The following is a 25266-nucleotide window of genomic DNA, read 5'->3' on the forward strand; positions in this document are numbered from 1 at the left end:
TTAGTGTCATATAGCCTTTGTTTGTTCTACTGTGTAATGTTTTGTCTATCTATGTCTATCTACCAACTCTTATCATTCCAGCATCATCATCAATATGCGTCTAACATGCAGCAAGTCATCAGATGCAGAGCCAGCTCCAAGCATCCTGCCCCAAATCTAGAACCAGAGACCTCTATACCAGCCTCTCCACCACCAATTCGGTTCCCTCACACCCCTCTCCCACCTGAACCAGGCCCCCGGCCTCCAGCCTCTTCTTCCACTTGCCAGACTCATACCGGGCCAGAATGAGGGTGATCCTCGCCGCTACCCCAGGGTCCAAACTCTCCGCCACCGCATCCGACGCAGTGAACGTCCAACGCCCAAAGGCCCAATTCAAGATAAAGTGCTTCGTCGCTCGGCCTTCCCCATCCACACCAGCATCCGTACCCACCACCGACTGCTCCTCCTCCGAGGCAGCAGGCGGCTCGGCAGTCGAACACCGCATGACGCCCTTAATCCGATACACCTCCTCCTTGGACGCCGCGCGCAACAACTTCTCCACCAACGCCTTGGTATCCACCACCGGCCCTTCACTCCCAACAGGCCCCTTCAACGTAACCGACAACACCTCCACCTCGGACTGATGTCCATGCTCATGTCCATGCCCATCCCCGTGTTTATGCTCATGCTCATGCTCCTCCCCAAGCAACTCCACCCCTCCCTCCTTCGCCACCAACGCCCCATCAATCCCCAACAACACCCCCATCTCCACCCTCCCCTTATCCGACTTAACCCACGGCGTCTCCACCTCCAAATCACCCACCCGATCCAAGCAAACATCAAACCTCATCTCCCCAGCCGCCTCCCACTTATTAAACACAATCAAATCCGTATACCTAGCCTGCAACTTCGCCGTGTAACTCGTATCCTCATACCCCTCCCAATTCTCCACATCAATCACGCTGATCACCCCATCAAGGACAAACGTCCCCGGATGCTCCCGCGCAAGCCGATTAACCTCCATCGCCAACGTAGCTGGGAACGCAGACCCCGAGGTCTCGATCACAATTCGGTCTGGGGAAACGGTCTCGAGAAGTTGGAATAGCGCATCGCTGAGTTGTCCGACGAGGTTGCAGCAGATGCATCCGTTGAGGAGTTCCCGGACGCCGCTGATAGAGGACGTCGTGGCGAGTTGGGAGTCGATTGCGACGTCGCCGAATTCGTTTTTCAATAGCGCGAGGCGGTAGGTGGGGGGGAGTTGGGGGATGAGGTTTAGGAGGAGGGTGGTTTTGCCGGAGCCGAGGAAGCCGGTTAGGATTGTTATGGGGGTTGGTGCCATTTTGGTTTCGTTGGTCGTTGGATTTGGGGGGTGGATTTATGGGGATGGAATTATGTGGGGTTGGTGTCGTTGTGGTGGTGGTGGTGTCTATGCAAGGTGTATGTGAGGGAATAGAAATCTAAAATCTATGTTGTACAGGTCAAAAGAAGGACCGGAGGGAGATAGAATGCAGTGGATGGATGCGGTGGTGAGGTGAGGTGGAGTGGTGGAGTAATGTCGGAGTTGGAGGAGCAACTGAAGAATTGTCGGCGGATGGAGGGGGAGCAGAGGGGCCCGCTAGCCCCGATCGGGGTGAACCCTAACAGTCTGGCGTGGGGTTGGAGTCATATTAGACATCATTTCTCATGAGATCATGGGATAGTCTTCGAATTGTATCCCAAGGTATAGGTAGTTCATGCCTAATGTCCATAGTATTCAGGTAGGTACATAAAATAGATAGCATCAGAACACCCACCTACCCGAACACAACCTCCCTACATACCATCCCCCTCTCCCCTCCCACGGAAACCAACCACCCCCCTACCTACCAACCAACCAACCCAACCCATCAAGGAACCAACCGCCCAGTAAGGCTGAACCCCCAAGTACAGACCATTCAACGCTCCCGGCCCAAAATGTCCGCAGGGATGATGGGGATCCACAAGGCTGACAACGATGATATCATCCCACCCGCTTGATGTCATCCATCGGCCCGGGTGAAACTATATCTCCTGACACCTCTACCTTACCTCCCTGCATTCAAACTCCTTCAACAAGCAACCACCAAGCCTACAAAAAGAAAAAAGAAAATGTCATCATGAAAACCGTCGACGATACCGCACGAGAAACCGCACGGGAGATGGGATATCAGGAGCCACGGACCGATCATTCAGAAGACTCGATGTTGAATGCGCAGAGCTCGTTTGGCGAGATGAAAACTGTGTTTCGGGATGTCACCCCGGGGGATTTTCTTAATAGTACGTGGAATCATGTACGGTCGTTGACCGGGGGTGGGGAAGGGGATTATGGGGAGGGGGATGGGGATGGTGGTGGGGGTGAAGGTTGGTGAAATGTTCTCTTGGTTTTGTTTGGATGTTTGGTTTTGTTTGGGTGTGCTGATGAAAGGGTAGATGTTGTTGAGGCGACCGATCCGGAGGAAATTCGTTGCATTGAGAATTTGGAGAGGGAGAAGATTGTTCAGTTTCTACAGGAGAGGCATAGAAGTGATCCTGCACATATTAAGAAGAATGTGTGATTTTCAGATACAACTAATATTTATTGTTGGGACATCTTCGACTTTCTACGCCTAGTAGACAGAAGGGATATATCTCTTTTGGTCTATGGGTTAGTAGCTTTGATATTTATGATGCCGAAAATAACTCTGTAAAGGCTTGCTCGAACAAAAGATGGGTAATTGAATTGTTGTAAATGTCGCACGCTCACAAAACAGCTCGAAAGCCCCTGTCCAGCTTAATGTCCAATCCCAAAAAGTCGGCGACTTGTCCCAGATGATCAACTCCCCAGAAACCCTCGGTTTCACCCTTGGTGTTTGTGCACTCGAACCACGGTATGCCAAATGCGCCAATGTTGAACGCTCGGTTGGTGTTTGCAGTCAAGATTGCCTTGATCTCTGCATGATTCATCTGTCATGCTATTAGCATATACGAAATAAGGGGCATAGACTGCAAATAGCGTACGGCTTCCATGATCGTCTGTGTTTCGCTCTTTCCGAGCACCCTTTCAAGCACTGGACCGAAGCATTCAGGCTGGGCAATGTTAGGATTCCCCTCCACCCAGAACGAGCGATAGAGCGCTTCGAATGCCGATACAAGCTTATCTGGAGACTTCTGAGAAATCGCACAGAGAGCACGTTGGGTGGCCAAAGTCCGTGGGGGAAATCCTTCAGGGGTCGTCTGGACTATCGGAACAGAGAAGTAACGAGCCCACCGAGTGCGTTCCTTGTCGATCCAAGTATTCTTATCTATATGCAATTGAATAGGGTTAGTTATAGAACGTACTCCAGTCTACAAGGTCTCGCCCACTCGTAATATTTATAGGGGCAGTGTTCTGGCACGCATGCATGAGACCACCCAGAAAGATGGGGACATAAGTGATATTGCATTTGGCAAAGACGGGCGAGTTCTTGATCCTGTTAGACTAGGTGATAGACTCTTGAATGGCTGGATGCTGTACTCACTTTCAGTACGCTGAAGGCAATGTAGCCAAATGGACTGACAACGTCCAGATATACGTTAATGCGAGGCACAGCCATGACTTTCGGGACGGGGACGACGAGGAAAGCGAGACAAGCGGTATGACAATCAAAGCTGAAGCCAGCCAACAAACCACACACTACGGACTAGAACAAAAGGAGACTTGAAGGTTGCACGAATGCGTCCCAAACCTGGTAGACTCCTTGACCGGATGAGTCAGCATCGTCAGCCGAGGTGCTCGGATGTTGGCTGTTTATCGCACTTGATTTCTCAACCCCTCGGTCTCAGGACGTCATCGTTGGCTATGCAGCTATGCAACATTCGTGCCTGCCTCAACGGCCCTCTCTCCATTGGGCAGCTACGATGCTGCTGTACTTTAGTGGCTTGCTTCTGGCAGATCGACCAGACCGTACTCCGTAGCATCTCGTTGTATCTGGCCAAACTGCATAGTACTTGCATATTTACACCATAGATGGCTATGTACAACATGCTTAGCGTGGGCTCGTTTGCCAACCGAGACAGACTTTCTAAGGCCGACGGGAATGTTTTTCTAGTACCCTTCTCAACCCTCAAAAGCTCAGAGGAGTCGGTCTATGACTTTGACCTGTCCGATTCAGAGTACCTCCAAGATTCGATAACGAAAAAGCGCCGCCATGCCATCTACTATCATCGGCCTCCTGTGTGGTGTCCCGCACGTCAGACAAGGATTCCGTCGAGTGTCTCTGGGAGCAGCAGTAGTTGTTGCTCGGGAGAAATGTGCAGTGACTGCGATGCTGACGATAGTCAAATGCAGGACGATGCATATTCCTGCATCGTGGACTGCTGTGACACCACAGCTGCATTAGCAAGCACTGTACCTGGCACAGAAACCAACATGTCTCAATTTAATCAGGACACCGTCATAATGGTGAGTTCCCATCATCTGCAGGTGTACGTTGCGTGGATCCGTGCTTATCTTCAAAGCACGACTGGACAACTCAAGACAGGTCCAACGCATGGAAACAGTTAAGCTCGGCCAAGAGATATGCTTTATCGGATCGGCGAGTCTCTTCGGCAAAACCATGTCCGAGTCGGGTGCTATTGCAAAGCTCTCTTCATCAGGATGGGATGGGCTCCGCTGCGCGGTTACAATCTTATAAGGATATACGATTAGGGCTGGATGAAAAGTGGGCCATCCATGAAGGCTCCCTAGTGATCTGCGTTGATCCTGCGTATACCTTGTCCGACCACGACAAACTACGGTCCGACGAATTCGAACTTGTCAGCGGAGATATCTTCGTTGTCTGTAGGATGTATGCAGATCTGTGGGCTCTGTGTGCCAATGCTTCGTCAGCTCAGCCCGAGAGACCTTTCGGTGAGACATTGACGGCAGTTGAGCCTGTGCGACTAGCTTTCCTGCCACTCTGCGCAGTGACATTAGCAGCAAATTTCAGCGCATTCAATCAGAGATGTATCAGTTACGCTTGTTGCGAGACCGATGAACCTAGATATCCGGGGAACGGGCTGCCGGTTATGCCTCCCCCACGCTCTTATAGCCTTTGCGATGGCAAACAGATCTACCGCGGAAACAGACGTCACATTCCATTTCCAGAGGTGGTATATGATGCTTTCAACCGCATCTCTTTGGAAGGTAGCGATGCCGATCATGTGTTGGCAGACTCTCCTTCTCTGGAGAACGTGCTTTCTAGCTTGACCGATCGAGGGAGTCGTCGGCTGCAGCGCTTAGGAAATCGGATGTCACTCCGGAAGCTTTGGAGCGATAATAAAACACCTGTGCTGGGGAACGCGGAGAACAGATTCTCTCTTTTACCGGTATATCGTGATGGGCGTCAAGAATCAGGCGCAACGCAGCGTCATTCAGACACGCAGCGGCGTAATTCTTCAAAAAGCCCGAGGCTGAGGGACCTCATTCGGATTGCCCGATAGGCCAGGGGTTCACTAAACAGTTGCTTCATACTTCATCAGGTTTGTACTGTTAGCGACATTGATATCAGTGATAGCAAGTATGGGCATATTATGATTGGCGCACATTAAATTGCACAAGCTTGTACTGGACACTGCCGAGGTGAAAGGGGTGCAAGGGAGGAATGAAGGGGAGCGCGTGAGAGGGAGACCGGCGAGGGAGACACTAGACAGATGCCTGCAGGCCACATCGGCCCGAATGCAAGCCCCCTTGGATGACACGCGGCTTCCCCGCCCGTTGTCCTTCACCTCTGCTCACTTCCCTGATGTAGTCAAGTACTTAGTAGATAAGTCCACACTTCAACATGGAATCGGATTCACTCTTGACTGTAAACCGTCAGCCTCTCTCGCCATGCCGTCGTTGCGAGCCATCCTCTACACCACCTTTACCCTCACTACTCTCCCTTTCCGCATCCTCGGCATCTTGGTCTACTACATCCCCAAAGTCACCCGTCCCCATCCGGCATGGACCTACCGTCGAGCTGTCGGCTTAAAGATCTTCGCCATCTGGTGGAACTACGCAACAGCAGTGGAATACCGTACCCCGAAAACCCTCACCCCCGGCCGTGAAGGGCAGCGCTTCGTAGTCATCGATCCACCCTCCAACCGCCCAGCCCTCGACCGCGGCATCCTCCGCAGCGTGCCATCCATCCGTCCCAACCCCATCGGCGCGGTCTGGTACCCTGCCCTCCCATCCAAGCCCCCCAACTGCGTAATTCTCCACTTCCATGGAGGTGCCTACGTCCTGGGTGGTGCGCGCCGCAAACAAAATGGTTGGGGCCCTCGAATCCTCAGCCAACATACGAACCTTCCCGTCCTGCAACCACAGTACCGTCTCTCCGTGGAAGAGAACGCCTCCTTCCCTGCAGCCCTTCAAGACGGGATTGCAGCCTATGTATATCTCCTGGATACGTTGGGCGTGACCTCCGAGAATGTCATTCTTTCCGGGGACTCGGCCGGGGGTAATCTGGTCCTTGCGATGCTGAGGTATCTGACCGAGGAAGTAGATGCGGGGTTACCATTGCCTGGGGCGGGGTTGTTGTGGAGCCCGTGGTTGGATTTGACGGATCAGGCGGCGCGGAAGGTCGACGCGCATCCCTGTCGGAGGAATGATTATCTGACTGGGAACTTGGTGGCTTGGGGGGTGAGACGATTCACGCCTGTTGGATGGGAGAGGGGACATCGGTTTTTGAGTCCGTTGGGGAGGGAGTTTCAGGTTAAGACGCCGCTGTTTGTGCAGACGGGCATGGCGGAGGTGATCCATGAGGATCATGTGAGATTTGTGGAGCAGATGAAAGGGCTAGGGAATGAGATTGAGATGTGCGAAGTCAGGGACGCGCCGCATGATATTTTCGCGGCTGGGGTGGTTCTTGGGTTTGTGAACGAAGCGGAAGAGGCGATCGAGCAGACGAGATTATTCTTGAAGAGAGTGGTAGGGAATATTTGACGGTAGGGTTATATATGGAGTTTATTCCGTGGAGTAGGTATATAAGATGTCTTTCGTCTCTTTCGTCTCTTTCATCTCTTTCTCTTTTGTTTTTTTCGCCTGTTATTGATATATACCGAGGGATGATGGGGCCGCTAGCCACGACCATGGCAGGGTGCTCCACCCCGCATGTTTGATACTGACATCGTATTTGTCTAGGCGATAGTAGCTTTGTGCCTAGCTGAATCAGTCTAGGCACTTGGTCTCTGGCGTAAACCGTCGAGCCTGGGGCTGGGAAGTTTCGTCATCCTGAGATGTGGCGAGGTACATATGCCGCTAGGGAACTTGCATTTTAAGCCTTCAGATATCAAATGTAGCTGAGTAATGATATAGAGAAGCCTGCAGCCTATGCACGGACATCAGACATTAGCCCTTTACGCAGAATCCATGCAATAAAGGAGAGCAGTCCACAAAGAGCACACGAAGGTTAACGAAGAATGTGCATGACGAACCATGTTGTGTTTTACCAGGCTTTGATTGCCTTGGGAACTGGTGGTCATCTGCACTCTTTTGTTCTCGCAGCAAAAGCTCAACCTCGAGAAGGGTGCAGGTACTTGCTACTGGCTGTCTCCATGCTTGTCTGGTATTGGCTAGATTAGGAGTATTATGTTCGCAACCACCTATTGATCTGGTTGCACACTTCTTTCCTTTCGTCCATAACAACGCAGTTCGATCTGGTCGAACTGATCATGCTGTGATGGAAGCTGTTTTTGGTCCAGGTGCAGGTTGTGGAGCCCGGCAGACTGCATCAGGTCAAAGAAAACAGACTCGCTCTCATGGCGTCTCTTCAATGCCACCAGAATGATAGCATATGGCGACATTTGCACTAAGCGGCTTAGTACTGAAACCAGGGCCGGTAAGCTGTCTGCATTGTAAGTACAATCTGAGACGAGAACCAGGTCTATCGAGCTTCCACATAGGTCTGCTGGGAGCTCATCGTCCCAGTCAAGTGTGCAAAATTCGAGTTCAGAGGAATTAGCCGGTCTCGCGACCGCTATGTTCTGCGTTACGATCTCCTCCACCTCGGGCAAGTCAGTGAGTACCACAGAACACTGAGGGAGAAGCTCTGCAAGGGCAATTCCAACAATGCCACATCCTGATCCTAGTTCAAGGACATGGAGAGGAGAGCTGCGCTCGCCTCGTAGAAGCTCTTGCAACAATGGTGCAGATACCGCAGGGTCTCCCGTAACTATCTGCTCAAGGTATATGACTGAAGCCACCGCTGCATCCCTGAAATTGTTAGGTTAGATTAGTGATGATAATCCTGTTCGCGAGGAAGATGCCTCACCAGATATGCCGGGCGATACTGTTCCCAGTCTCCTCCCAGATCCTCAGGCCTAGGCGATCCTTGGGTCCAAAGCGTCTCTCAACAAGCTTCTCGGCGACCGAGGATGATGACCCGCCAAATGGTGCGCTCCAGGCAGACATGACTAAAGGAAGACTGGAATTGCCCAGCAAACGGTCTGGTGAGGGTGACCGCCGCTTCTGCGAATCTGTGGCAGCAACGCCTAGGACGATCGTTTGCTGAAAGATATTGGCAGAGAAGGGCCCAAGCAGTATCGGAAGTTCGCGCTTGCCAGCCTTCCAGCTTAGTGGCTCTTGGTATAGGATTTTATCAGAGTCATTGAGGCCCAGCGTTATGAGTAAATCCACATCCTGTGCAAGAAATGCGTCCCCCAGGTCGGTGGTAATGCAGATCAGAGCGGAGACGGATATCGACCCGGGTTTCTGCTTCTGGAACCTGGGGGTCTTGAGAAAACGAATGTAGTAGACCATGATAGATACAGCCAATTACTAGCAACAATGGGATATCTGAAGATTGAAACAATACTCCGGAGTGATTGATTGAATGAAAGCAGTAGATTCGTGATGGGCAGGTGTGGGCTGACTAAGAGCGGGCCGATGACATCGTGCGCGGCCCAAGGTGTTTCTTCCTCAGGCTCGCTCCCCCGGTGGGCTCCCCCCTCGTTATTATCTCCGGTTATCCAATGCAGGTCCCATCGTATCGTCTCACAGCCCTTTCTCGCCAGAAGATATCTCCAGATATCCCCATTCCCATCGCAGCTGCTCTATGGGGCTACCTGACTTGACGTTGAAGTGAACCAACCGCCTTGCTCCTTCGCCCGCGGCGTGGCTTTGGCCAACGTCGCATCCCTACCGCCATCCGACATGATGCGATCAAGAGACCCTCGGGTCCGCCAGACAATCAACCAAATTCATCATAACCTCGAATCCGCGAACGAGACGGCTCAAGAGGGTCTATATGCCTTCTCCCACAACTACCTGGTACCATGCTTTGCAGCGATTGGGAGCTGCGTTTACTCATGCACTGCGCCTTGTCTCCCCACCCGTGAAGACCATCTTCGACGCCGCCGACGGGGCCGTGCAGAGGCTAATTTCGACTTCTACGATGACTGGGATAATGAGGAGTCAAATGATGGCCTGCTAGGATGGGGTACTGACGAACTTGACCGTCTGCTGGCTGGAAGTGGCTTGACTCGCGGGAGTTCAGAACAGCCTCGAAGGCAGCGGAAAATGAGCTATGGGGCTCGGCGCATAAGGCGAAAGAGCAGTGTTATAGTATCTGACGACCGTAATGATCCCACTGTCATCCCAAGCTCCTCATTCTTGGGGTTTTTGGAGCGCTTTCCATGGAGATTTGGCGCACGGGGGCTGAAATACCGCCCGTCGGCGGCCGATCTTCAGGAACATCCCGCAGGATTGCGACGGTTTGAACACGAGGATGAGCCTCTCATAGAAGAACCTGAAGAAAACGAAGGTCCAGCGGCCTCTGTTAGGAATGGGAGATATCGAAGTTCGACACAGTCCTCGCGGGACACAACTAACTCCTTAAGCTCGCGGGGAGATTTGATCCCCAGCGACGAGGAAGAAGATGCAGTGCCGCTAGATGACGAGTTTGCTCTAGCTCTAGCCAGCCGTCGTGGGACTGGACTGGATTCAATTGATCTAATAGGGGATAAACCTGCAAGTATGAGGTCTGTGTCTGGAACATTTAGTCTAAGGACAACTGCCTCTTCAAAGGAAACCAAGATGAAAAATAAAAAGAGGAGCAGCCGGCTGCGATCTCCTCATGGGTCTTATGTAGAGGTCACTCACGAAGTCGGCACCCCTACACTAGCCGATCTAAAAAAGGAAGAGGAGCGAGCTGCGCTCGAAGAAGAATCGGAGATTGCGAGAAGACGGCTTGCTGCACAGCAATTGGCCTCTAATCGTGGCCTAGATCAAGCGAAAGATGAGGTGGGTAGTTCAGTAACTGCTCTATCACCAAAATCGGGACGGGCTAACAAAACAATGCCGTAGGTGTCACAGGCTTTACCGTCGCAGCCTCATACCGTTTCGTCGGACGTTGCTCATCACGAGACCGTTGATACTCCTTTAGACCCAACTGTAGAAGACTCGCCAACTAAAATTCAGGGTGTGCAATCTCAACCCTCATTGAACTCGCGTTCCCCCGGAGACGAATCGCAAACAGAGCCTTTCCCGCCTTTTCCTTCCACCCCCGACTGTCACGAAGATAGTCCTGCGTCGCAGCCTGGTTATTTTCATGACCAACCCAACGGTATGAATTTACTTGGACAGGACAACACAGCAGACGCCCATAGGGATCCGTCTTCTGATTTAATGAATGGCGAAAGGTAGCTTTGCGAAGGGAGGACGCGGGTAGCCGCTGATTTAGGTTTGCAGGTCAAATCTAACAATTTAGTTTGCATTTCCCTGGCGATTTTTCTGACATATAGTGAGACGCTGCCATCTCCTGCTTTTCATGGCACCTTCGGACTGTATATTAGTATGATATGACTCACGAAACCTGAATATACAACCTATCTCGAGGGTAGGACAGTTAATTTGTGCATTTTCCTGTGTGATATACTTTCATGCTGATATTTTTAACTTCTATTCTGGGACAAGCAGAATGCTACAAGATGCAGACGGAATCCATGTAATGCCTTCTCGAATTCGTTAAACACCCCCCATAAGTTCGATTTATAAGCCTATGAAAACCGTATCCCAAAACATTTTTACCGTGCACGATTCCAATACCAATCGTTTCTTTCATGTTGATGCCTTAACTGACCAAAAACGAATACAATCACATTCGATACCCACTCTGCATAGTACTGCTACTGCCAGCTACAGCATTCGGACCTCCCTGCGTCAAAGCATAATCATACCGTGCTGACAACCCACTTTGATGGTCATCCGGCTTTTGCACCTCCCCAACAGGGAGTCCTTCAAGAAGCCACGGCGGGTTTGCGAGCGACAGGATCTCCTGATCAAAGATCGCCCAAGAATAATCTGCACCCGGGCCGGGAATTGCAAAGTCGGATCCAATCTCCTGTGGTGTATGCATGCTTTGCAATCCCGATTCCAGTCGATTTGCCAGTATGTTATGGATACTTGGTATGGATGGATGATCTCTTTTCAAACCGTCGATATGTTTTTCGATCAGGAGGAGGTCTGTACCGGGTGTTTGTCAGAAGGGAAGTCCTGAATAGTTTGAGGGATGGTATACAGGGGAGGAAGATCATACCGTCTTGGTGGGACATACCGTCCTCGATTCCTCGGAGCAACAGCATGGCTGCGAAGGTTACCATCTGTAGAGGTGAGTTGTGTTGCGTGTATGGTTTAAGGGGGTTTAATCCTTACTATTAGATCCCAGTTGGACCATATGCTGGCGTCGTCTAAACGAAGTCGTAGAACTGCGCGGGCTGAGACCAATAGTTCATGCCTTTCAGCGGGCGCAATATCTGTGGATCCGAGATCAAATCCTCGAGCTGGGTGATAGATCGATAAAACGTATAACTTGTGGAGATGGTACTGGAGGAGGATGAGTATTCCCTGACGATCGGATGGAGACGGTTCTGGAAGTAGTTGGCTGCGTTAGGGATGTCTCATGTATAAGCCATCGGCTCTCAAGGGTATCTTACGCGATGCTACGTTGTATCGGACCAACCAGTCGTCTAGCTTTCGGGCCCAGAGTCGAATGACTTGTCCATCTTTATCGGTGAAGGGCATTCTAACTGGAGATAGAACTTCGCGCTCTCTCGCGCTCACGAAGGACCATATGGTGGGGAGTCCCCTTCCGACAAAATGGCTGAGACCATGATGCATCATCTGGATGAGCCTGTGAAACGCATTCTCCTCACGAGCATTAAACTGAGCGAGAGCTGGTATGGGTGGCTGTTCCGGCAGTAGCGGACAACACATGTGCATAGAAGCGTGTTCGATATCGATGACCTGGAGGCCTGAGAACAGGCCGGCCCAGTTCAGAGTTGTGTCGTGTACATCGCGTGGGGTGTGATCGAGCAACAGGCGATAAGCAATGGCTATCCACATGCCAGTCGTTGGAACATAAGCTTCTGAGCTCAAGCTCGCCATGATAAGGCCAAGGATGTTATGGAAAATCATTGAACGGTCCGTATACAAGGACTGACCAGGGCCTCCTGGTGTGTCTTCCAACCCATCCCTTAGACAGAGCAATGGATCTGGATTGACAAGCTCAGTAATTGCGCAGCACTGCGCGACAAAATAGCCTTTCGTAAACTCTGAGAGGTCCCTAGATGGGCCATGAAGAGCAGAGATGAATAGAACTGATGCAAGCAGAAGTGGTGATGGTGATGCAAATGCACTCTGATCCTTCAAAAAGTGTAGAAGCGGTAGGTTGTTGAGAAACCTGGGCCGGTATCAGCTCTGTGCCAGACAAAGAACATGTTCATTATTGAGAAATTTTCGTACGAGTGCCACAAGTGTTTAATGACTGGACGTGACCAAATAGCTTCATCTTGATCGGGCCGCGTTATCTTTCTCAGATGCTTGACAGCTTTCCACAGTGGACGAAGAGACAAGTTCTCTAGATCTTCATCTTGATCTGAACTAGGGCTTACTGCTGTAACGGAGATACTTTCTTTGCTGATACCGAGAGCACTTTCAATTCTGTCCAAGCGGCCAAGAATGGCATCAATATCCTGAACCTTGTTCAGTGCGCCTTGATGCAGCGCCACCACGTCATGGATTGCGGATGCCGCCTGAGAGTCTGTGAGCATAATATAAACTAACATAGTACACACATTATAGATGGAAATCTAACATTCGATCTTGGCCTGAAGACACAGGCAGCCTTGGTGTGTCGACACCGGCGACACGGGGGATCCCCGTCCACCTCACATTTCATCTTAGGACTATCAGCCTGCTCAGTCATATCATACAGGATTAGAAACTGCGTCTGACCTTTAACCTGCGGCAATTGGCTACATAAGGTGATCAGCTCACTATTCAACCCAAGCCTTTGCGTAGTAATACTTCTTACCGCATGCCTTTGTTGGCTTGGGACCCAAAGTGATTGCTTTTGTCCCCGTCATGGTGATGGGTGTTGCGATGACGGCTGTCCGTCAAGGCCCCCAATTCCAATAGGCATATATGTGCCGGAGAGCATTAAAGCCATGCACTATAGTCGACGGCCTGATTTGCCGCGCGCCACGTGAGTCGGGGCTAACCGTTCGACCGACAATTCTGGCCTCCGATAAGAGACGATCGAGCTTATTGGGACTGGAGATAACGGCAGAATCCTGGACCCATCCAGGCTGGTCCGAGACCGGTCCTACTACTACTGCCCGATTTTGCCTTCAAGGAAATGACTATTCATTGCTAACCTAATTCTTTCACTATATTCGAGGTAGACGTGTTACGACCCAGCCCAAACACTCCCACCATGTCGCTACCATCGAGACTGTTTCCTCGTTTTTAGTCCGCTCTGCGTAGGCTGATAAAGATCAGGGCGGGTCTGAAAACGGAAATAAGAAGTGTACCATTGCGGTTGCTGGCAGGCGTCTGCTCGTCGCGGGTTCACATTCCTTTTGATCTTGCGCCTGCTCCTTATATAGGAGGGCCAACCATCTACCGGCCATAGTGTATAGACTGGAGATGGAGCTCGTCTGTTCTTGATGCGCGTGTGCGTCAGAGACGCTGGGCTGTGTGGGCAACCCAGGGCCTCGAAGGCAGAGAGGGCTAGAAAGGGTATTGTACAGGCGAAATTCTTATATACATAGTCTTGTCATGCGTATAGAAGTCGTCATAAAGTACACGACCATATAGAGCACACGCCCACAAAAGGTGACACTGCCGTTTCTATCAAGAGTCAAAAATTAGTAGCACTTGAGTAAAGTAAAGTGGTCAACGCATGCGCAGGCAACAACATAAGGGTTTGGTTTCATTCCTCAAGAGGAGTAGTCACCATTGCGCTTAGGCAGATGCTGCAACATCGTCTCCACGGTAGCATGTTCACTTTGGCCAGAGACGTTCATACGGAGTCTTCGCATCTCCCGGTCTTCTGATTTCAACCCGAGCAATTTTGTCACCGAGTAGAAAGACGGATCGCTGCGAGCCTTGGACTAAGGACTCAGCTGCTGTGTTGATGTCATTCGTTGTTGTATCCAGAATCTTTTCTCTCCAGTGTTGGCCTATTTCATGGGCCACGCTATTTATAAAATAGCTTGTATCCTTTTCATCAACGATCATGGGAACAACGAGATACCGAAAAGAGTCTAGCTTAGTCTCATTGAGCTCGTTTCGACCAAGCTCAGATATAGCGAATCTTCCACTGCTCTAAGAAACCTTCAGGGTATTGACAGGATCGAGGTCCTGATAGTTAGTGCAGGCGAACATCCCTTTATTCGTCAATTGGGCATTTCGCGCCATAAGCACCGCCTTGTCTTCCCTAGTCACATCAATGGAGTCCGCATCGGTCTCGTCAAGCTTCAATCGGATTGCACAGGTATGATTGTGGGACGTGCTTCTTTACTTGGACGGCGAACCCATAGGACCCTTCTCCGAACTCTGGGAAGTTCTCAAGGCTCGTGACAGTCGAAGCAGATCGTCTAATCTACTCCAGCGGAGCAGAGCGCTACCCGTCCTCAGTAATCGTTCAAATTCCTCCAAAACCGGGGTCCGGCTCGGCAAGACATATCCCACGCGACGTACGGACGCCACTTTAGCGAGTCCGCTGCCGGCTATTAGGGTACCAAAGATGGCCCGAGGCAGCGATCCCGAGCGGACCGGAATCAAGCGCAAAAGCTAGAAGACGCAACAAATCGGCCACACTTCGGGTGCTATCGGCAGGGTCGTGGGAGCATCCGATGATGGCAGGGAAAGTGGAGGGAAAGGGGAAGGAAAAAGGGAAGAGGGAGGGTGAGATGGGCCGTGTTTCTCGGAAGGCGGACAGTGAATTAGAATGGCGCCAAGAGAAGTTTTCAAAAGAGGCTAGTGCAGGTCAAGTGCGCATCCCCCCTCTTACGACTATTCAATCCTCCCCGGCAAGATCCTCGAACCGTCCGGCGTTTCTGTGTCGACTCTGTCGCCAACCTGCATTTCGACTCCCAGAACACTCTGCATTCTGCTCAAGGCCGTGAGCTTTTGGTCGGCTTGGCAGAACGGGGTTAGTAGAGGGCCTTAGGGATCCATTACCTACCGAGTTCTCCAAGTCTGGGAAAAGGCCACCCAGGTTCTCCGCTACTCTGACAGTGAGATCACCAAGTCACTGTCGATCACCACACCACTCCTGAATCTCGGAAGCTCGATCGTCAAACCAGACACCCTTGCTGTCGACGTGTTGCCACAGCTTCGTGGCGGAGTAGCGAATCCATTCCCTGCCTGTCCCAGCCAACCGTTCCGTCTTCGCAAATTTCATTTTCGTGGATTGGCCACGCGACCACCACCAAAACAATCGCCCAACAATAGCTCGACTCGACCCACTCCGTGAACACCCAGGAGCAATGTCGTCTGCAGCAATGTCGAAAAAGAACAAAGGGAAGAAGGTCGCAGACCCCAATGAGACATCAAAGCTCTTGGCTGCCAAAATATCACAGTTGGAGCAAGATGCTGCGGGAGAGAAGGACCAGGAAGCCGAAATTGGTGCGTGACTCATATGGGCGGTGGAATAAGCGGGATAATTGTTGTTGCATGGACGAGGGCTAATGACCTTTGGCCTGTAGAGCGCGAAGTCAAGAAGGCTACGAGGGATCTGAACCAACTTTTGAGCAATATTGAATCCCCGATGACACGGCTCGAGACCGTTCATAAGAAGTACACCGAGCTGCTAGCCGATATGAAGAAACTGGATCGCGACTATTCTAAGAGCAAGAAGCGGGCCGATCAATTGCAGAAGGACCAGGACAAGGGAAAATCGGAGCTCAACAAGACCGTCACCATGAAGGACAAACTGGAGAAGCTTTGTAGGGAGCTTACGAAGGAGAACAAGAAGGTTAAGGTGTGTTGGTCCGAGCTCTTCAATGTCGCTATTTCGTTACGCCGGGCAGGACGAGGGCTAAATACAATGATTGATAGGACGAAAACAAGAAGCTCGAGGAGACTGAAAAGAAGGCGCGGCTGATTGTCAACGAACGCCTCGATTCTCTCTTGTACGACATCCAAGACGTCATGGCCGCCAAAGGAAACCCGCGCAGCGAGAAAGCGGATATTGATTTAGATGAAGCGTGAGCCGCTGCTGCCCTCTAAACAGGCTCATCCATTGCTGACTTTGCATCCTAGTTTACGCGCAAAGATCAAAACCATTGGCGAGAAGTTCGAGATGCGTGAGTTACATTACAAGGCACTCCTTCGCAGCAAGGATGCGGAGATACAATGCCTTACCGCCAAATACGAAGAACAACGCCGTGCAGCAGAGAATGAAGCAGCTCGTTGTCGAGCTCTGAGCTCCCAGGTCTCGACTTTTTCGCATACCGAAGCCGAACTACGAAGCCAACTCAACATCTACGTGGAGAAGTTCAAGCAGGTATGGACCGATGTCGATGGCTTGCTCGGCCTCAGCCTCGTTTTGACCGCTGGTAATAATAATATCGCAGGTGGAGGATACGCTGAACAACAGCAACGAGCTTTTCCTTACATTCCGCAAAGAAATGGAAGAGATGTCGAAAAAGACGAAACGACTGGAGAAAGAAAATCTCACCCTTACACGGAAGCACGATCAAACAAACCGCAACATACTTGAAATGGCCGAGGAGCGCACGAGGAATCACGAAGAGTTGGAAAAGTGGCGAAAGAAGAGTCACCATCTTGAAGCACTATGTCGCCGAATGCAGGCCCAGGGTCGTGGTCAAGGCCTTGCTGCGGATTTGGATGGCGACGATGAAGGAACGGAGAGCGAATATGACGAAGATTACGAAGACGAGGAAGATGATGAGGGGATTAGTGAGGATGACTACGAGCTCGAAAGCCCGGATGGCGACATGAACGGAGACCGCAGTGTGCCTCAGCAGCAAGAAAAGCCAGTATTCGGGCCACCCCCGCCCCCCAACCTACTGGAAGCGCGAGCCAACGGAAATAAGGCAATGATTAATGGATGCCATTAATGCAATTTCCATCTATATTATGTTCCCGTTGTTTGTTTCCTTGGTCTGGTAGCCAATAGCGAGTGTGGGGGGGCTTTCCGTTTGCGCTGGCGACGCCGCAGTCGTCTCGGATGCTCTTTACTTCTCCTGTTCAGCTGTGTCGCAGTTGACCTTGATAAGTTGAGAATATGCTTCCCGAAGTATGTCCTCTGGCAACTGTACAGTCTAGCACGGTCTTTCCTCTTCCGTATGCAGATCTTGTAGCGGTCCCAGCTCTTTGCAAGAGGATATATGCCCGCACTCCTCTAGGTTACTATCAGCCCTAAACTGCAACATGCACTATCACAGCTGTGGTGTTTTGCAAGTCGTGGTCCTACGTTTTGTTCGCTTTTCCTTTCGTGTACTTGTACATGCTAGATCACCAACATCTAAACGTACTTATTACGTTATCATGAGAATTACCGCAATACAATTCATGTCATATATGTCAAGGGCTTGTGCGAATTGAGACAAGGTCGACAGCTCGATCAAAGTCTACTCGTCGGACCGTTTATATAAGACCCTCCTGTTTTCAGCATATCCACAGCCTGCTGAACCATCTCCCGGACAATCACACCGGCGGGTTTGATTTCTTTAATGCCGGCAGAGACGTCGCCCATGATGAATGGAACGTCGACATCCCTATCGTTCTTGAAATCATGCTCAATTGGAACGATGCCTTGCGACGTCAACCTGGCAATTTCCTCGGGGCGTTTGTTCCACTCTCTGATATAATCGTTAGGAAGCATGCGTAGCGGCCTTCCAGAGATGACGAGCGTCCGTTCCGTCTCTCCATATTGCGCTCCAACAACGGCTTCCTTGTGCAAACGACTTGCGCCGCTTTCGTCCGAAGCAACGAACCGGGTGCCAACCCAGACGCCTGCAGCGCCCAGCATCAATGACGCGGCCAAGCTACGACCGTCGTTGATACCCCCAGCAGCAACTACCAAGGCGGGCTGGCCCGTAAGCGGGCTCGTGTACTTTTTCGCCACGTCCACAATCGCAGGGACGAGCACCGAGAACGGAATATCACCGGTGTGGCCGCCTCCCTCACCTCCCTGCGCACAGACGATGTCCACACCCAGCTTGAATGCCTTCTCGGCGTGCTTGGGCGCTCCGACCATGTTCATGATGAGGATACCTGCGTCATGGAGTCGCTTGATAACCTGCTCCGGTGGCACACCGACCGCGCAAACAAACAGCTTAACACCGTGGGAAATGACGACGTCAATGAGTTCGTCCAGCTTGCCGTGGGTGTAGTCATGGTTGGTGGCCCGTGCTCTGCCACCGACCTGCGGCAAGGCCAGATCAACGCCAAATGGCAACGACGGGTCTTTCAAAAGTGACTTCAGCTCGGCCAAGATCTCGGAAAGTTGCTCAGGGGTATATCCCAATCCGCCCACAGTTCCTAGACCTCCTGCGTTGGAGACGGCGGCGGCGAGAGGTGCTCCGGATGCACGAGCCATTCCTGCCAGCAGGACTGGATGCTGGATTTTCAGCAACGAGCAGAGGGGTGTCTGGAGTGACATTTTGACGAACTACGGTGCTAGGAGGACTGTAAAGGGGTATCTCGAACTTGGTGGTAGTTTAGCGTGAGAATAGCGTCTAGACTTGAGAGTCTGGAAACGGAGATGGGGTCAGTAAGCTGATGTTGTCTGGTGGTTTGTGTGTTGTTTAATCAATAAGAAAAACATACCTAATGTACCGTAGAGAAGCTTGGCTTTCGATGTGAAGGCTCTGCCGGCACAAGCAGTACAAGTATGCTCGGTGCCATAGCTGGATGAACTCCAAAAAGCATTACTTTGGATGTGCAAAGCATATGATCCGCAGGGGTAGCGAGGTTGCACCTGAGGAGGTGAAATGCGGGGAAGCGGAGCCTCCAAGCCCAAGGCCCGGCCGGACCGAGGCATTGGCCTCTGGTGCCACCAACCTGTTTTCCTCTCTCTAACTTGGCACCTACTTAACTGGTCGTCGCTGCTTTGCCTTGAAACTGTGCGCTTTCCCTGCCATATACATATTTATCAAGTTAGCACGTGGCAAAACCGTTTTATAGCCCTTCAAGAGGTGCTGCTAGGTATGAAGGTTTTGTTTACCTGCTTCTTTCAATATATAGCACAAGCTAGTTCTTTTCGTTTATGGACTCAATACTCCAATTAATGAGAGAAAGTGCTAACAAATAAGCGTACAGATAATTCTAATATTTGAAGAAGTCTATATGAGTATGGACGCCTTCAGCATTGATCAACGATTGAAGCGCAACGAACAAAGAAAGATAAAAAAATAGGGAATCAAGAGAAAGAAAGGTCAAACACACATCTCTATAATTGATACATGATTTTGTTCAAAATTGCAGTATGCCCAGCAGAATTGAGAGCAAGAAGCCCCCGGAGCCCAGGGTCAGGTCTCTATTTGCCATCGCTGATTGCGTTGCTTCTATGATTACATGAGTTCCAGTCACTGTTCCAGAGACAAGAGCGATGTTTTTTCGTGGTCTGTCCCGAAGGTTGTCAGCTACAAAGCACCGTTTCTCGAGCTGACAAGGCAGCCTTACCCATTGGTGCCTGAATTTCCCCCAGTCGGCAAGACTGTCCCTCCTGTTGTCGTTGCAGATGGGGCAGAGGTTGTTTGGAGTTGGTAAGGGTAGTTGACGGCAGGGCCCGGAGGGGGTTGATAGTAGCCCACTGCGCCTTGAGGAGCCGTTGCGAGAGATGCCGGGATACTCCTCTTGAGAAGGTTCGACTGGATGCCGCGCAAGAATGAATCAAGATACGCTGAGGTGAGAACACTCGCTAGAAGGCCAATGACTAGAAAGTTGCGCAGCAGGCGATTGAAAGAATGTAAGACCCTCATCTTGAGGGCAATCACGGACTGACGTTGAGAACGCGTTGCGACCTGCTCTTAGGTAGATGAGTTGTCAGGCTGAGCGAAGGTAACGCGCGGGAATTGGGGAATCAAGCTCATACATATTGCATGCTAATGTGATTCTACGAGGGCAGGGCGTAACGAGCATTCCCATCCGTTCGGCATGCCACAATGCCACATCCCTCGCCAGCCACTGCTCATTTCCCCGGTATCCCGAAGATTTCTGTTGTAATTCGGCAACAACATCTTGATTGGTAGACACTGCTGCTAAGCTTTGGGGCCAAGGATTTCAACCTTCAGAATGAAGGAAGAAATGTTTGGGCGGTTGATTCAATGAAGGGATGGCACAGTGGCAAGAATGGACCAGACCATTTAGTCTCAGTTATCGCATACCATTCTTGACAAATCTTGTCTAAAACCATGGAAAGCATCATACGAGCTCCCCTGTAGCACGCAGGGGTTCTTATCGTGCGCCTGAAAAGATTGTAGAGCCTTCAGTCTCCTTCAGTAGCTTCGAAACACAACATTGTCGTAGGTCTGATATAACCCAACCAGGTTCTAAACAGACCATTCGATTAAGTGAGCTAAACCGGATACCTATCGATGCGCCCCGTTAGATCCTTCAATAAAGGCAAACAAGAGTGGTGTTCCAGGGAGAAGCTAAAGGTCAAGGGTCCTAGCATTAGTTTTAGGAGCCAGAAAGCTTCCTCGAGGCTGAAACAACAATACAGGGGTAAGAAACCAATTTCAAGATGCTCGGTACTTGATTGAGTCCATGTTTTCTGAATGCACAATCGCTATCGATGTAGCTAAAGGTGGATTCAGAGGAGTTGACCCTTGAATTGTTGAACAGTCACATGAGCTAAATGACGTGCAGCTCCATAGAATATCACTGTGTGGTGTCAGCCCTATGAAGCATCTGGTTGCAGAGTATGTTCTTAAGTCGCTAGCTCTTATCGTTGTGACAACTACCATTGCTTTCATTCGTGTACTTCGCAAGTTGCCGGCCTACTTTAATAGTGGAGAACCCCAAAGCGGTACTGTAATTACGGAACGCCAAAAGACGCGTGATTCGCGTAGGCGGAAGCAGCACAGGACAAAGCTCCCAGCACCGGCAGCTGCGTGCAACAACACTCTTCAATTACTTTATAGTTGTGGTATACATACAAACAACTACACTTAACGCTTTCCTCAGTGTAATTATTAGCCAACACAAAATGGCGAGCAGCACTGCAGGGAGCGAGTTCTTGCGCCCCCCAAGGTTTGTCCGCATACTATCACCCTCTCCCCTGGGTTTCTTAGCTATGAAGACTAACAATGCATTCGGTGCCTTTAGCGATGAAGATTTCGATACAGTCTGCCGCGAGCCCTCACATTATAACCCCCTCGACACATTTCGACTACCCAGCGGCCAGGATCGGCATTACCAGCAGCAATATGGCGACATGTACTTCTTGCGACTGGCAAAACTAAAGCCCGCCGTTGAAGAGATTGCAGTGGATACATGGGAAGGATTCAGTGTAAGACGGCTTTCTTCCAGAATTGGCGACGATCCCAAGCGAGAGATACGATAATATAGCGATGGGAAACGGCAAGCCTCTATCGACAGTCCGTGCCTGCTAACGAGTTTCGGCTTGGTGATTAGATCGCTGGAGAGAATGCGCGTCGCGTGGAGAGAGTCCTTGATGTGAGACAGGGAGAGCTTTGCTGGGTTGCAGGCACGATATACATGGATATGCCATTGAAGCCTAATATTTTGGATGATCTTACAAAAGAGGTGATTTAGAACTCCGCCATTCTCTATGCGGCCTCTATTTCTGACCCCGACGGCAGAACTATACATTAGCACCACCTCCTCGACCGACTTACCAAGACCCCGCCAATCCTGATTCGACACAGATAATGTTGGAGGACGAGTCCGGTCGTTTGCGCTTAACAGGAAGCATGCTCCGGAACGCGCAATTATGCACAGGAGCTATCATTGCAGTTTTGGGAACCGAAAATTCAAACGGGGACTTCGAGGTTATCGATATTAAAGTTCCCGATTTGCCGCAACAGCCTCGTCGATGGGAAAGCGAGGGAGGGGACGCACCACAGAAGGGACCAAGCAAGGGTAAGATTGCCTTTGTGAGTGGGCTAGGAATCACGGGAACATCGAGCGATACTCTTGCTTTGGAGCTTCTGACGGACTATCTCCTTGGTTACACCGGAACAGCATCCGCCGAAGGTGTGCCACCGAATGCTTCTGCGATTACAAGGTTAATTATTGCGGGAAACTCTGTGGGGGCCAGGATGACTGTGGACACCGATAGTTCGACGAAGAAAAAGTCTGGTCCAAAGAAGTACGGATATGATGCTTCTGCGTATAATGCATCTCCTATAACACGACTTGATGCTTTTCTGGCAGAAATCCTGCCTAGTGTACCCGTCACCCTTATGCCTGGTGAATCGGACCCCGCGAACTTCTCCCTCCCTCAACAGGGAATTCACCGCGCTATGTTTCCGCAGGCCAGGGCATACTGTGCCCCGCCTTCTTCTGGTGAAGAGAAGCAGGAGCCCGGTTGGTTTGATAGTGTTACGAACCCGTGGGAGGGTGATGTCGAGGGGTGGCGCCTATGGGGCTGTAGCGGTCAGAATGTGGATGATGTCCTGCGGTACCTGAACTTCGCGGACGGGGAAGGAAATGTTGGTGACGGTGCTGGAGATGCCGAGGCAAGGATGAAGATCATGGAGGCCATGCTGCGCTGGAGATGTGGAGTTCCCACCGCACCAGATACGTTATGTGAGTTTCTTTTCTGCCTCAATCTCTCTGATGCAAACGCTGATTCTTCACAAAATAGGGTCATACCCATTCCAAACAGACGATCCATTCGTTATGCAGACCTGCCCCCATATTTTCTTTGCTGGAAATCAGCCACAGTTCAAGACAGCCACGATCGAGAGCGATTTGCCTTTGAAGCTGAACGGAGCTGACACGGAGATGACAGGTACGGATGATGATGACACATCTGGGCCTCGTGTGCGTCTTCTCTCTATACCCAAGTTCAAGGAAACTGGGGAACTAGTTTTGGTCGATACCGAGACACTGGAGGTGGAAGTGGTCAAGTTCAGCACATTTGCCGGACAACAAGAAAAACAATGAACAGCTGATACCAATAAGATAGATTAATGAGATATAAGTCTTATGAGTCCCTGATTCATTGTTTTTATTCCTTCCCATCCATTGGCTCCACAATTCTAGCTAAATAGATAAGATTATAGCTTAAAGCGGGCAGTGCCAAGATCCGCGCAAAAAAGTCACGGCTCTTCGATTCAGTCTTCTACCAACACATATCGCAATCTATAGACCAGCTATCTCAATCAAACCCATCGTTATACTATAAACAAGTCCCCAACAACATCAACTACCAAGCCAGACGTCCCAAAATGCTCCTAAACGCCAAGACAGGTACGCCAAAGTCCCCAATCGCATGCGCCACACAACCCAGACTAACCCGTAATTCCCCTCTATAGCCATTTCCACCTCGACAGTGCTTCTAGTCCCATACTCCAAATGGCACGTCCCCCGATACCACGAATGGATGCAAGATGAGGTTTCTTTCCCCCCCCCCCCCCCTCCCTCTCCCTCCCCTCTCCGTACCACCCACATACTCAACCCCACAACCAGGAAATCCAAGAAGCAACAGCCTCCGAGCCTCTCTCCATAGAGGAAGAATACGCCATGCAACAAAGCTGGCGCCAAGACCCCGACAAACTGACCTTCATCGTCTGTCTCCCTGTTCCCGAATCCAGAGCTGAGTCTTCCATCAAAGACACAGACGACACACCCGATCGAATGGTCGGGGACATCAACCTCTTTCTTCGTGTAGATGATGGCGAAGAAGGCGATGCTGAGCCCCAGATCATCGGGGAAATAGAACTAATGATTGCGGAGAAGGGGAATCAGCGGAAGGGGTTTGGGAAGGCAGCGTTGAATACGTTCTTAAGGTATATTGTTGAGCATGAGGGGGAGATTTTGGGGGAGTTTGTGGGGAGGGATGAGGGGGCGGCGAAGGCTATGGGGAAGGGGAACGGGGAGGGGGTGGTTAGGTTGGAGTGTTTGAGTGTGAAGATTGGGAAGGATAATGAGAGGAGTTTGAGGTTGTTTGAGGGAGCTGCGTTTAGGAAGGTGGCGGATGAGCCGAATTATTTCGGGGAGTTTGAGTTGAGACGTGGAAGGGATGGGTTGCGGAGGGAAGCGGTTCAGGCGGGTTTGGAGAACGCGGGGGTGAGGGGGTATGTTGAGGTGGGTTATGGGAGGAGTGAGTGATTAGGATTTGTTTTTCTGGTAGTGGTTTTATTTTGCTGCTGTTGCTGCTGTTGCTTGGTTTGATAACTGGGTTGGTTTTTGATTTCGAAGAGTTTCATAGGGTCATGCCTATATACAGTCGAGGCCAGGCCATCGGCCTGTGACAGTTCGAATTCAACTATGACATCAGATGGGGGTAGTAAGCTCTGAAGACTGACAACAGATCATCCATTCGAGCCAGTGTGAGCCCTGGCGTATGACAACCGGTATATAAGCCAACACATAGAGCCATAGGCAGTGAAGCCGGGCATTGTCGTTGCAAATTTTGGGTAGAATACTGCTTTGGCAAGCGTAAAGAACCCTCTAATACTCAAGAGTTTACGAAATGAATACTTACTAATAACACTACAACCTACACCTGCAACAGGGACTGCATTCCACAGAACGATGCCCGTCCAAGCACAAGCTAATCGGAGAACGTACCGCATCATCGGGAGAAGTCGAGGTATCTTGTAATTTTCAACGGTTTTCTCCATATAAGTTGTAAGGCGTAGGGTGCCCCGACAAAGCAAACCCCAGCAAAATTTCCATTTATGCAGGTCGTCTGGTCGGTGAGTGTTTCGCACTATATATCACAGTCACCGACTTTCAGACGCGGAGGACAACCACTAATCGGATAATGATCAATCAAACTCCGTGTCGGCCCACAGGAGCAATCCATGCTGCCAAATCCGAATCGACATGTGACATCTCCT

General features: G+C 50.8%; 15 protein-coding genes across 15 annotated transcripts; 8 read left to right on the plus strand and 7 right to left on the minus strand.

The window, feature by feature from the left end:
• Positions 1–3: 3 nt before the first annotated feature.
• BO94DRAFT_532535 (GTP-binding protein) lies at positions 4–1521 on the minus strand. The gene has a single exon (XM_025611136.1). It carries the CDS (start codon positions 1316–1318, stop codon positions 173–175), a length of 1146 nt encoding a protein of 381 aa, XP_025470361.1. The 5' UTR covers positions 1319–1521; the 3' UTR covers positions 4–172.
• Positions 1522–1796: 275 nt separating this feature from the next.
• BO94DRAFT_621977 (uncharacterized protein) lies at positions 1797–2695 on the plus strand. Its single transcript, XM_025617036.1, has 2 exons — positions 1797–2358; positions 2428–2695. Exons 1-2 carry the CDS (start codon positions 1995–1997, stop codon positions 2550–2552), a joined length of 489 nt encoding a protein of 162 aa, XP_025470362.1. The 5' UTR covers positions 1797–1994; the 3' UTR covers positions 2553–2695.
• BO94DRAFT_511296 (putative 2-hydroxychromene-2-carboxylate isomerase) lies at positions 2636–3728 on the minus strand. The gene is made up of 4 exons (XM_025609760.1): positions 3495–3728; positions 3340–3439; positions 2995–3278; positions 2636–2940 (listed from the first exon to the last, which is right to left on the minus strand). The coding sequence occupies exons 1-4, from the start codon at positions 3567–3569 to the stop codon at positions 2737–2739; spliced, it is 663 nt and encodes a 220-aa protein (XP_025470363.1). The 5' UTR covers positions 3570–3728; the 3' UTR covers positions 2636–2736.
• Positions 3729–3997: 269 nt separating this feature from the next.
• BO94DRAFT_582982 (uncharacterized protein) lies at positions 3998–5436 on the plus strand (the record flags this gene model as incomplete). The annotated part of the gene is made up of 2 exons (XM_025615520.1): positions 3998–4417; positions 4474–5436. The coding sequence occupies 2 exons, from the start codon at positions 3998–4000 to the stop codon at positions 5434–5436; spliced, it is 1383 nt and encodes a 460-aa protein (XP_025470364.1).
• Positions 5437–5732: 296 nt separating this feature from the next.
• BO94DRAFT_532539 (alpha/beta-hydrolase) lies at positions 5733–7117 on the plus strand. Its single transcript, XM_025611137.1, has one exon. It carries the CDS (start codon positions 5825–5827, stop codon positions 6917–6919), a length of 1095 nt encoding a protein of 364 aa, XP_025470365.1. The 5' UTR covers positions 5733–5824; the 3' UTR covers positions 6920–7117.
• Positions 7118–7578: 461 nt separating this feature from the next.
• BO94DRAFT_459383 (protein N-lysine methyltransferase family protein) lies at positions 7579–8734 on the minus strand (the record flags this gene model as incomplete). Its single annotated transcript, XM_025607838.1, has 2 exons — positions 7579–8188; positions 8247–8734. 2 exons carry the CDS (start codon positions 8732–8734, stop codon positions 7579–7581), a joined length of 1098 nt encoding a protein of 365 aa, XP_025470366.1.
• A 180-nt stretch (positions 8735–8914) lies between these two features.
• Positions 8915–10895, plus strand: BO94DRAFT_347308 (uncharacterized protein). Its single transcript, XM_025607082.1, has 2 exons — positions 8915–10216; positions 10289–10895. Exons 1-2 carry the CDS (start codon positions 9128–9130, stop codon positions 10616–10618), a joined length of 1419 nt encoding a protein of 472 aa, XP_025470367.1. The 5' UTR covers positions 8915–9127; the 3' UTR covers positions 10619–10895.
• Positions 10889–13378, minus strand: BO94DRAFT_347320 (fungal specific transcription factor domain-containing protein). The gene is made up of 6 exons (XM_025607083.1): positions 13068–13378; positions 12716–13005; positions 11908–12653; positions 11627–11841; positions 11511–11574; positions 10889–11437 (listed from the first exon to the last, which is right to left on the minus strand). Exons 1-6 carry the CDS (start codon positions 13176–13178, stop codon positions 11070–11072), a joined length of 1794 nt encoding a protein of 597 aa, XP_025470368.1. The 5' UTR covers positions 13179–13378; the 3' UTR covers positions 10889–11069.
• Positions 13379–15291: 1913 nt separating this feature from the next.
• On the plus strand, positions 15292–17803 carry BO94DRAFT_532543 (taxilin). The gene is made up of 5 exons (XM_025611138.1): positions 15292–15886; positions 15967–16241; positions 16319–16467; positions 16523–16766; positions 16837–17803. Exons 1-5 carry the CDS (start codon positions 15763–15765, stop codon positions 17341–17343), a joined length of 1299 nt encoding a protein of 432 aa, XP_025470369.1. The 5' UTR covers positions 15292–15762; the 3' UTR covers positions 17344–17803.
• BO94DRAFT_486885 (NAD(P)H-dependent flavin oxidoreductase) lies at positions 17784–19202 on the minus strand. Its single transcript, XM_025609021.1, has 2 exons — positions 19058–19202; positions 17784–18980 (listed from the first exon to the last, which is right to left on the minus strand). Exon 2 carries the CDS (start codon positions 18888–18890, stop codon positions 17850–17852), a length of 1041 nt encoding a protein of 346 aa, XP_025470370.1. The 5' UTR covers positions 18891–18980; positions 19058–19202; the 3' UTR covers positions 17784–17849.
• BO94DRAFT_347372 (uncharacterized protein) lies at positions 19095–19610 on the plus strand. The gene has a single exon (XM_025607084.1). The coding sequence runs from the start codon at positions 19222–19224 to the stop codon at positions 19516–19518; it is 297 nt and encodes a 98-aa protein (XP_025470371.1). The 5' UTR covers positions 19095–19221; the 3' UTR covers positions 19519–19610.
• Positions 19611–19702: 92 nt separating this feature from the next.
• Positions 19703–20211, minus strand: BO94DRAFT_582989 (uncharacterized protein; the record flags this gene model as incomplete). Its single annotated transcript, XM_025615521.1, has 2 exons — positions 19703–19853; positions 19913–20211. 2 exons carry the CDS (start codon positions 20209–20211, stop codon positions 19703–19705), a joined length of 450 nt encoding a protein of 149 aa, XP_025470372.1.
• A 1129-nt stretch (positions 20212–21340) lies between these two features.
• BO94DRAFT_511316 (DNA-directed DNA polymerase delta subunit POL31) lies at positions 21341–23396 on the plus strand. The gene is made up of 5 exons (XM_025609761.1): positions 21341–21484; positions 21560–21743; positions 21869–22000; positions 22057–23005; positions 23064–23396. The coding sequence occupies exons 1-5, from the start codon at positions 21441–21443 to the stop codon at positions 23363–23365; spliced, it is 1611 nt and encodes a 536-aa protein (XP_025470373.1). The 5' UTR covers positions 21341–21440; the 3' UTR covers positions 23366–23396.
• A 253-nt stretch (positions 23397–23649) lies between these two features.
• On the plus strand, positions 23650–24532 carry BO94DRAFT_582991 (uncharacterized protein; the record flags this gene model as incomplete). The annotated part of the gene is made up of 3 exons (XM_025615522.1): positions 23650–23671; positions 23737–23816; positions 23891–24532. 3 exons carry the CDS (start codon positions 23650–23652, stop codon positions 24530–24532), a joined length of 744 nt encoding a protein of 247 aa, XP_025470374.1.
• A 101-nt stretch (positions 24533–24633) lies between these two features.
• Positions 24634–25255, minus strand: BO94DRAFT_347458 (uncharacterized protein). The gene has a single exon (XM_025607085.1). The coding sequence runs from the start codon at positions 25045–25047 to the stop codon at positions 24736–24738; it is 312 nt and encodes a 103-aa protein (XP_025470375.1). The 5' UTR covers positions 25048–25255; the 3' UTR covers positions 24634–24735.
• Between the last annotated feature and the right edge of the window lie 11 nt (positions 25256–25266).

Source organism: Aspergillus sclerotioniger (assembly GCF_003184525.1).
Source record: "Aspergillus sclerotioniger CBS 115572 chromosome Unknown BO94scaffold_6, whole genome shotgun sequence".
NCBI classification, from domain to species: domain Eukaryota; kingdom Fungi; phylum Ascomycota; class Eurotiomycetes; order Eurotiales; family Aspergillaceae; genus Aspergillus; species Aspergillus sclerotioniger.

Bases quoted from the DNA above. Each gene is read 5' to 3' on its own strand.
- BO94DRAFT_347372 (XM_025607084.1), top strand. From the start codon at position 19,222: ATGCGGGGAAGCGGAGCCTCCAAGCCCAAGGCCCGGCCGGACCGAGGC.
- BO94DRAFT_532539 (XM_025611137.1), top strand. From the start codon at position 5,825: ATGCCGTCGTTGCGAGCCATCCTCTACACCACCTTTACCCTCACTACT.
- BO94DRAFT_532543 (XM_025611138.1), top strand. From the start codon at position 15,763: ATGTCGAAAAAGAACAAAGGGAAGAAGGTCGCAGACCCCAATGAGACA. The intron at 15,887-15,966 runs GTGCGTGACTCA...TTTGGCCTGTAG, and splicing joins GGACCAGGAAGCCGAAATTG to AGCGCGAAGTCAAGAAGGCT. The intron at 16,468-16,522 runs GTGAGCCGCTGC...TTTGCATCCTAG, and splicing joins GATATTGATTTAGATGAAGC to TTTACGCGCAAAGATCAAAA.
- BO94DRAFT_347458 (XM_025607085.1), bottom strand. From the start codon at position 25,047: ATGGAGAAAACCGTTGAAAATTACAAGATACCTCGACTTCTCCCGATG.
- BO94DRAFT_347320 (XM_025607083.1), bottom strand. From the start codon at position 13,178: ATGACTGAGCAGGCTGATAGTCCTAAGATGAAATGTGAGGTGGACGGG. The intron at 13,006-13,067 runs GTTAGATTTCCA...ACAGACTCTCAG, and splicing joins TCTTCAGGCCAAGATCGAAT to GCGGCATCCGCAATCCATGA. The intron at 11,438-11,510 runs GTATGATCTTCC...CACCCGGTACAG, and splicing joins CGGTATGTCCCACCAAGACG to ACCTCCTCCTGATCGAAAAA.
- BO94DRAFT_511296 (XM_025609760.1), bottom strand. From the start codon at position 3,569: ATGGCTGTGCCTCGCATTAACGTATATCTGGACGTTGTCAGTCCATTT. The intron at 3,440-3,494 runs GTGAGTACAGCA...AACAGGATCAAG, and splicing joins TTGCCTTCAGCGTACTGAAA to AACTCGCCCGTCTTTGCCAA. The intron at 3,279-3,339 runs GTGGGCGAGACC...AATTGCATATAG, and splicing joins TGCCCCTATAAATATTACGA to ATAAGAATACTTGGATCGAC.
- BO94DRAFT_532535 (XM_025611136.1), bottom strand. From the start codon at position 1,318: ATGGCACCAACCCCCATAACAATCCTAACCGGCTTCCTCGGCTCCGGC.
- BO94DRAFT_347308 (XM_025607082.1), top strand. From the start codon at position 9,128: ATGATGCGATCAAGAGACCCTCGGGTCCGCCAGACAATCAACCAAATT. The intron at 10,217-10,288 runs GTGGGTAGTTCA...TAGGTGTCACAG, and splicing joins TAGATCAAGCGAAAGATGAG to GCTTTACCGTCGCAGCCTCA.
- BO94DRAFT_486885 (XM_025609021.1), bottom strand. From the start codon at position 18,890: ATGTCACTCCAGACACCCCTCTGCTCGTTGCTGAAAATCCAGCATCCA.
- BO94DRAFT_621977 (XM_025617036.1), top strand. From the start codon at position 1,995: ATGTCATCCATCGGCCCGGGTGAAACTATATCTCCTGACACCTCTACC. The intron at 2,359-2,427 runs GTTGGTGAAATG...ATGAAAGGGTAG, and splicing joins GGATGGTGGTGGGGGTGAAG to ATGTTGTTGAGGCGACCGAT.
- BO94DRAFT_511316 (XM_025609761.1), top strand. From the start codon at position 21,441: ATGGCGAGCAGCACTGCAGGGAGCGAGTTCTTGCGCCCCCCAAG. The intron at 21,744-21,868 runs GTAAGACGGCTT...CTTGGTGATTAG, and splicing joins ATACATGGGAAGGATTCAGT to ATCGCTGGAGAGAATGCGCG. The intron at 23,006-23,063 runs GTGAGTTTCTTT...TTCACAAAATAG, and splicing joins CACCGCACCAGATACGTTAT to GGTCATACCCATTCCAAACA.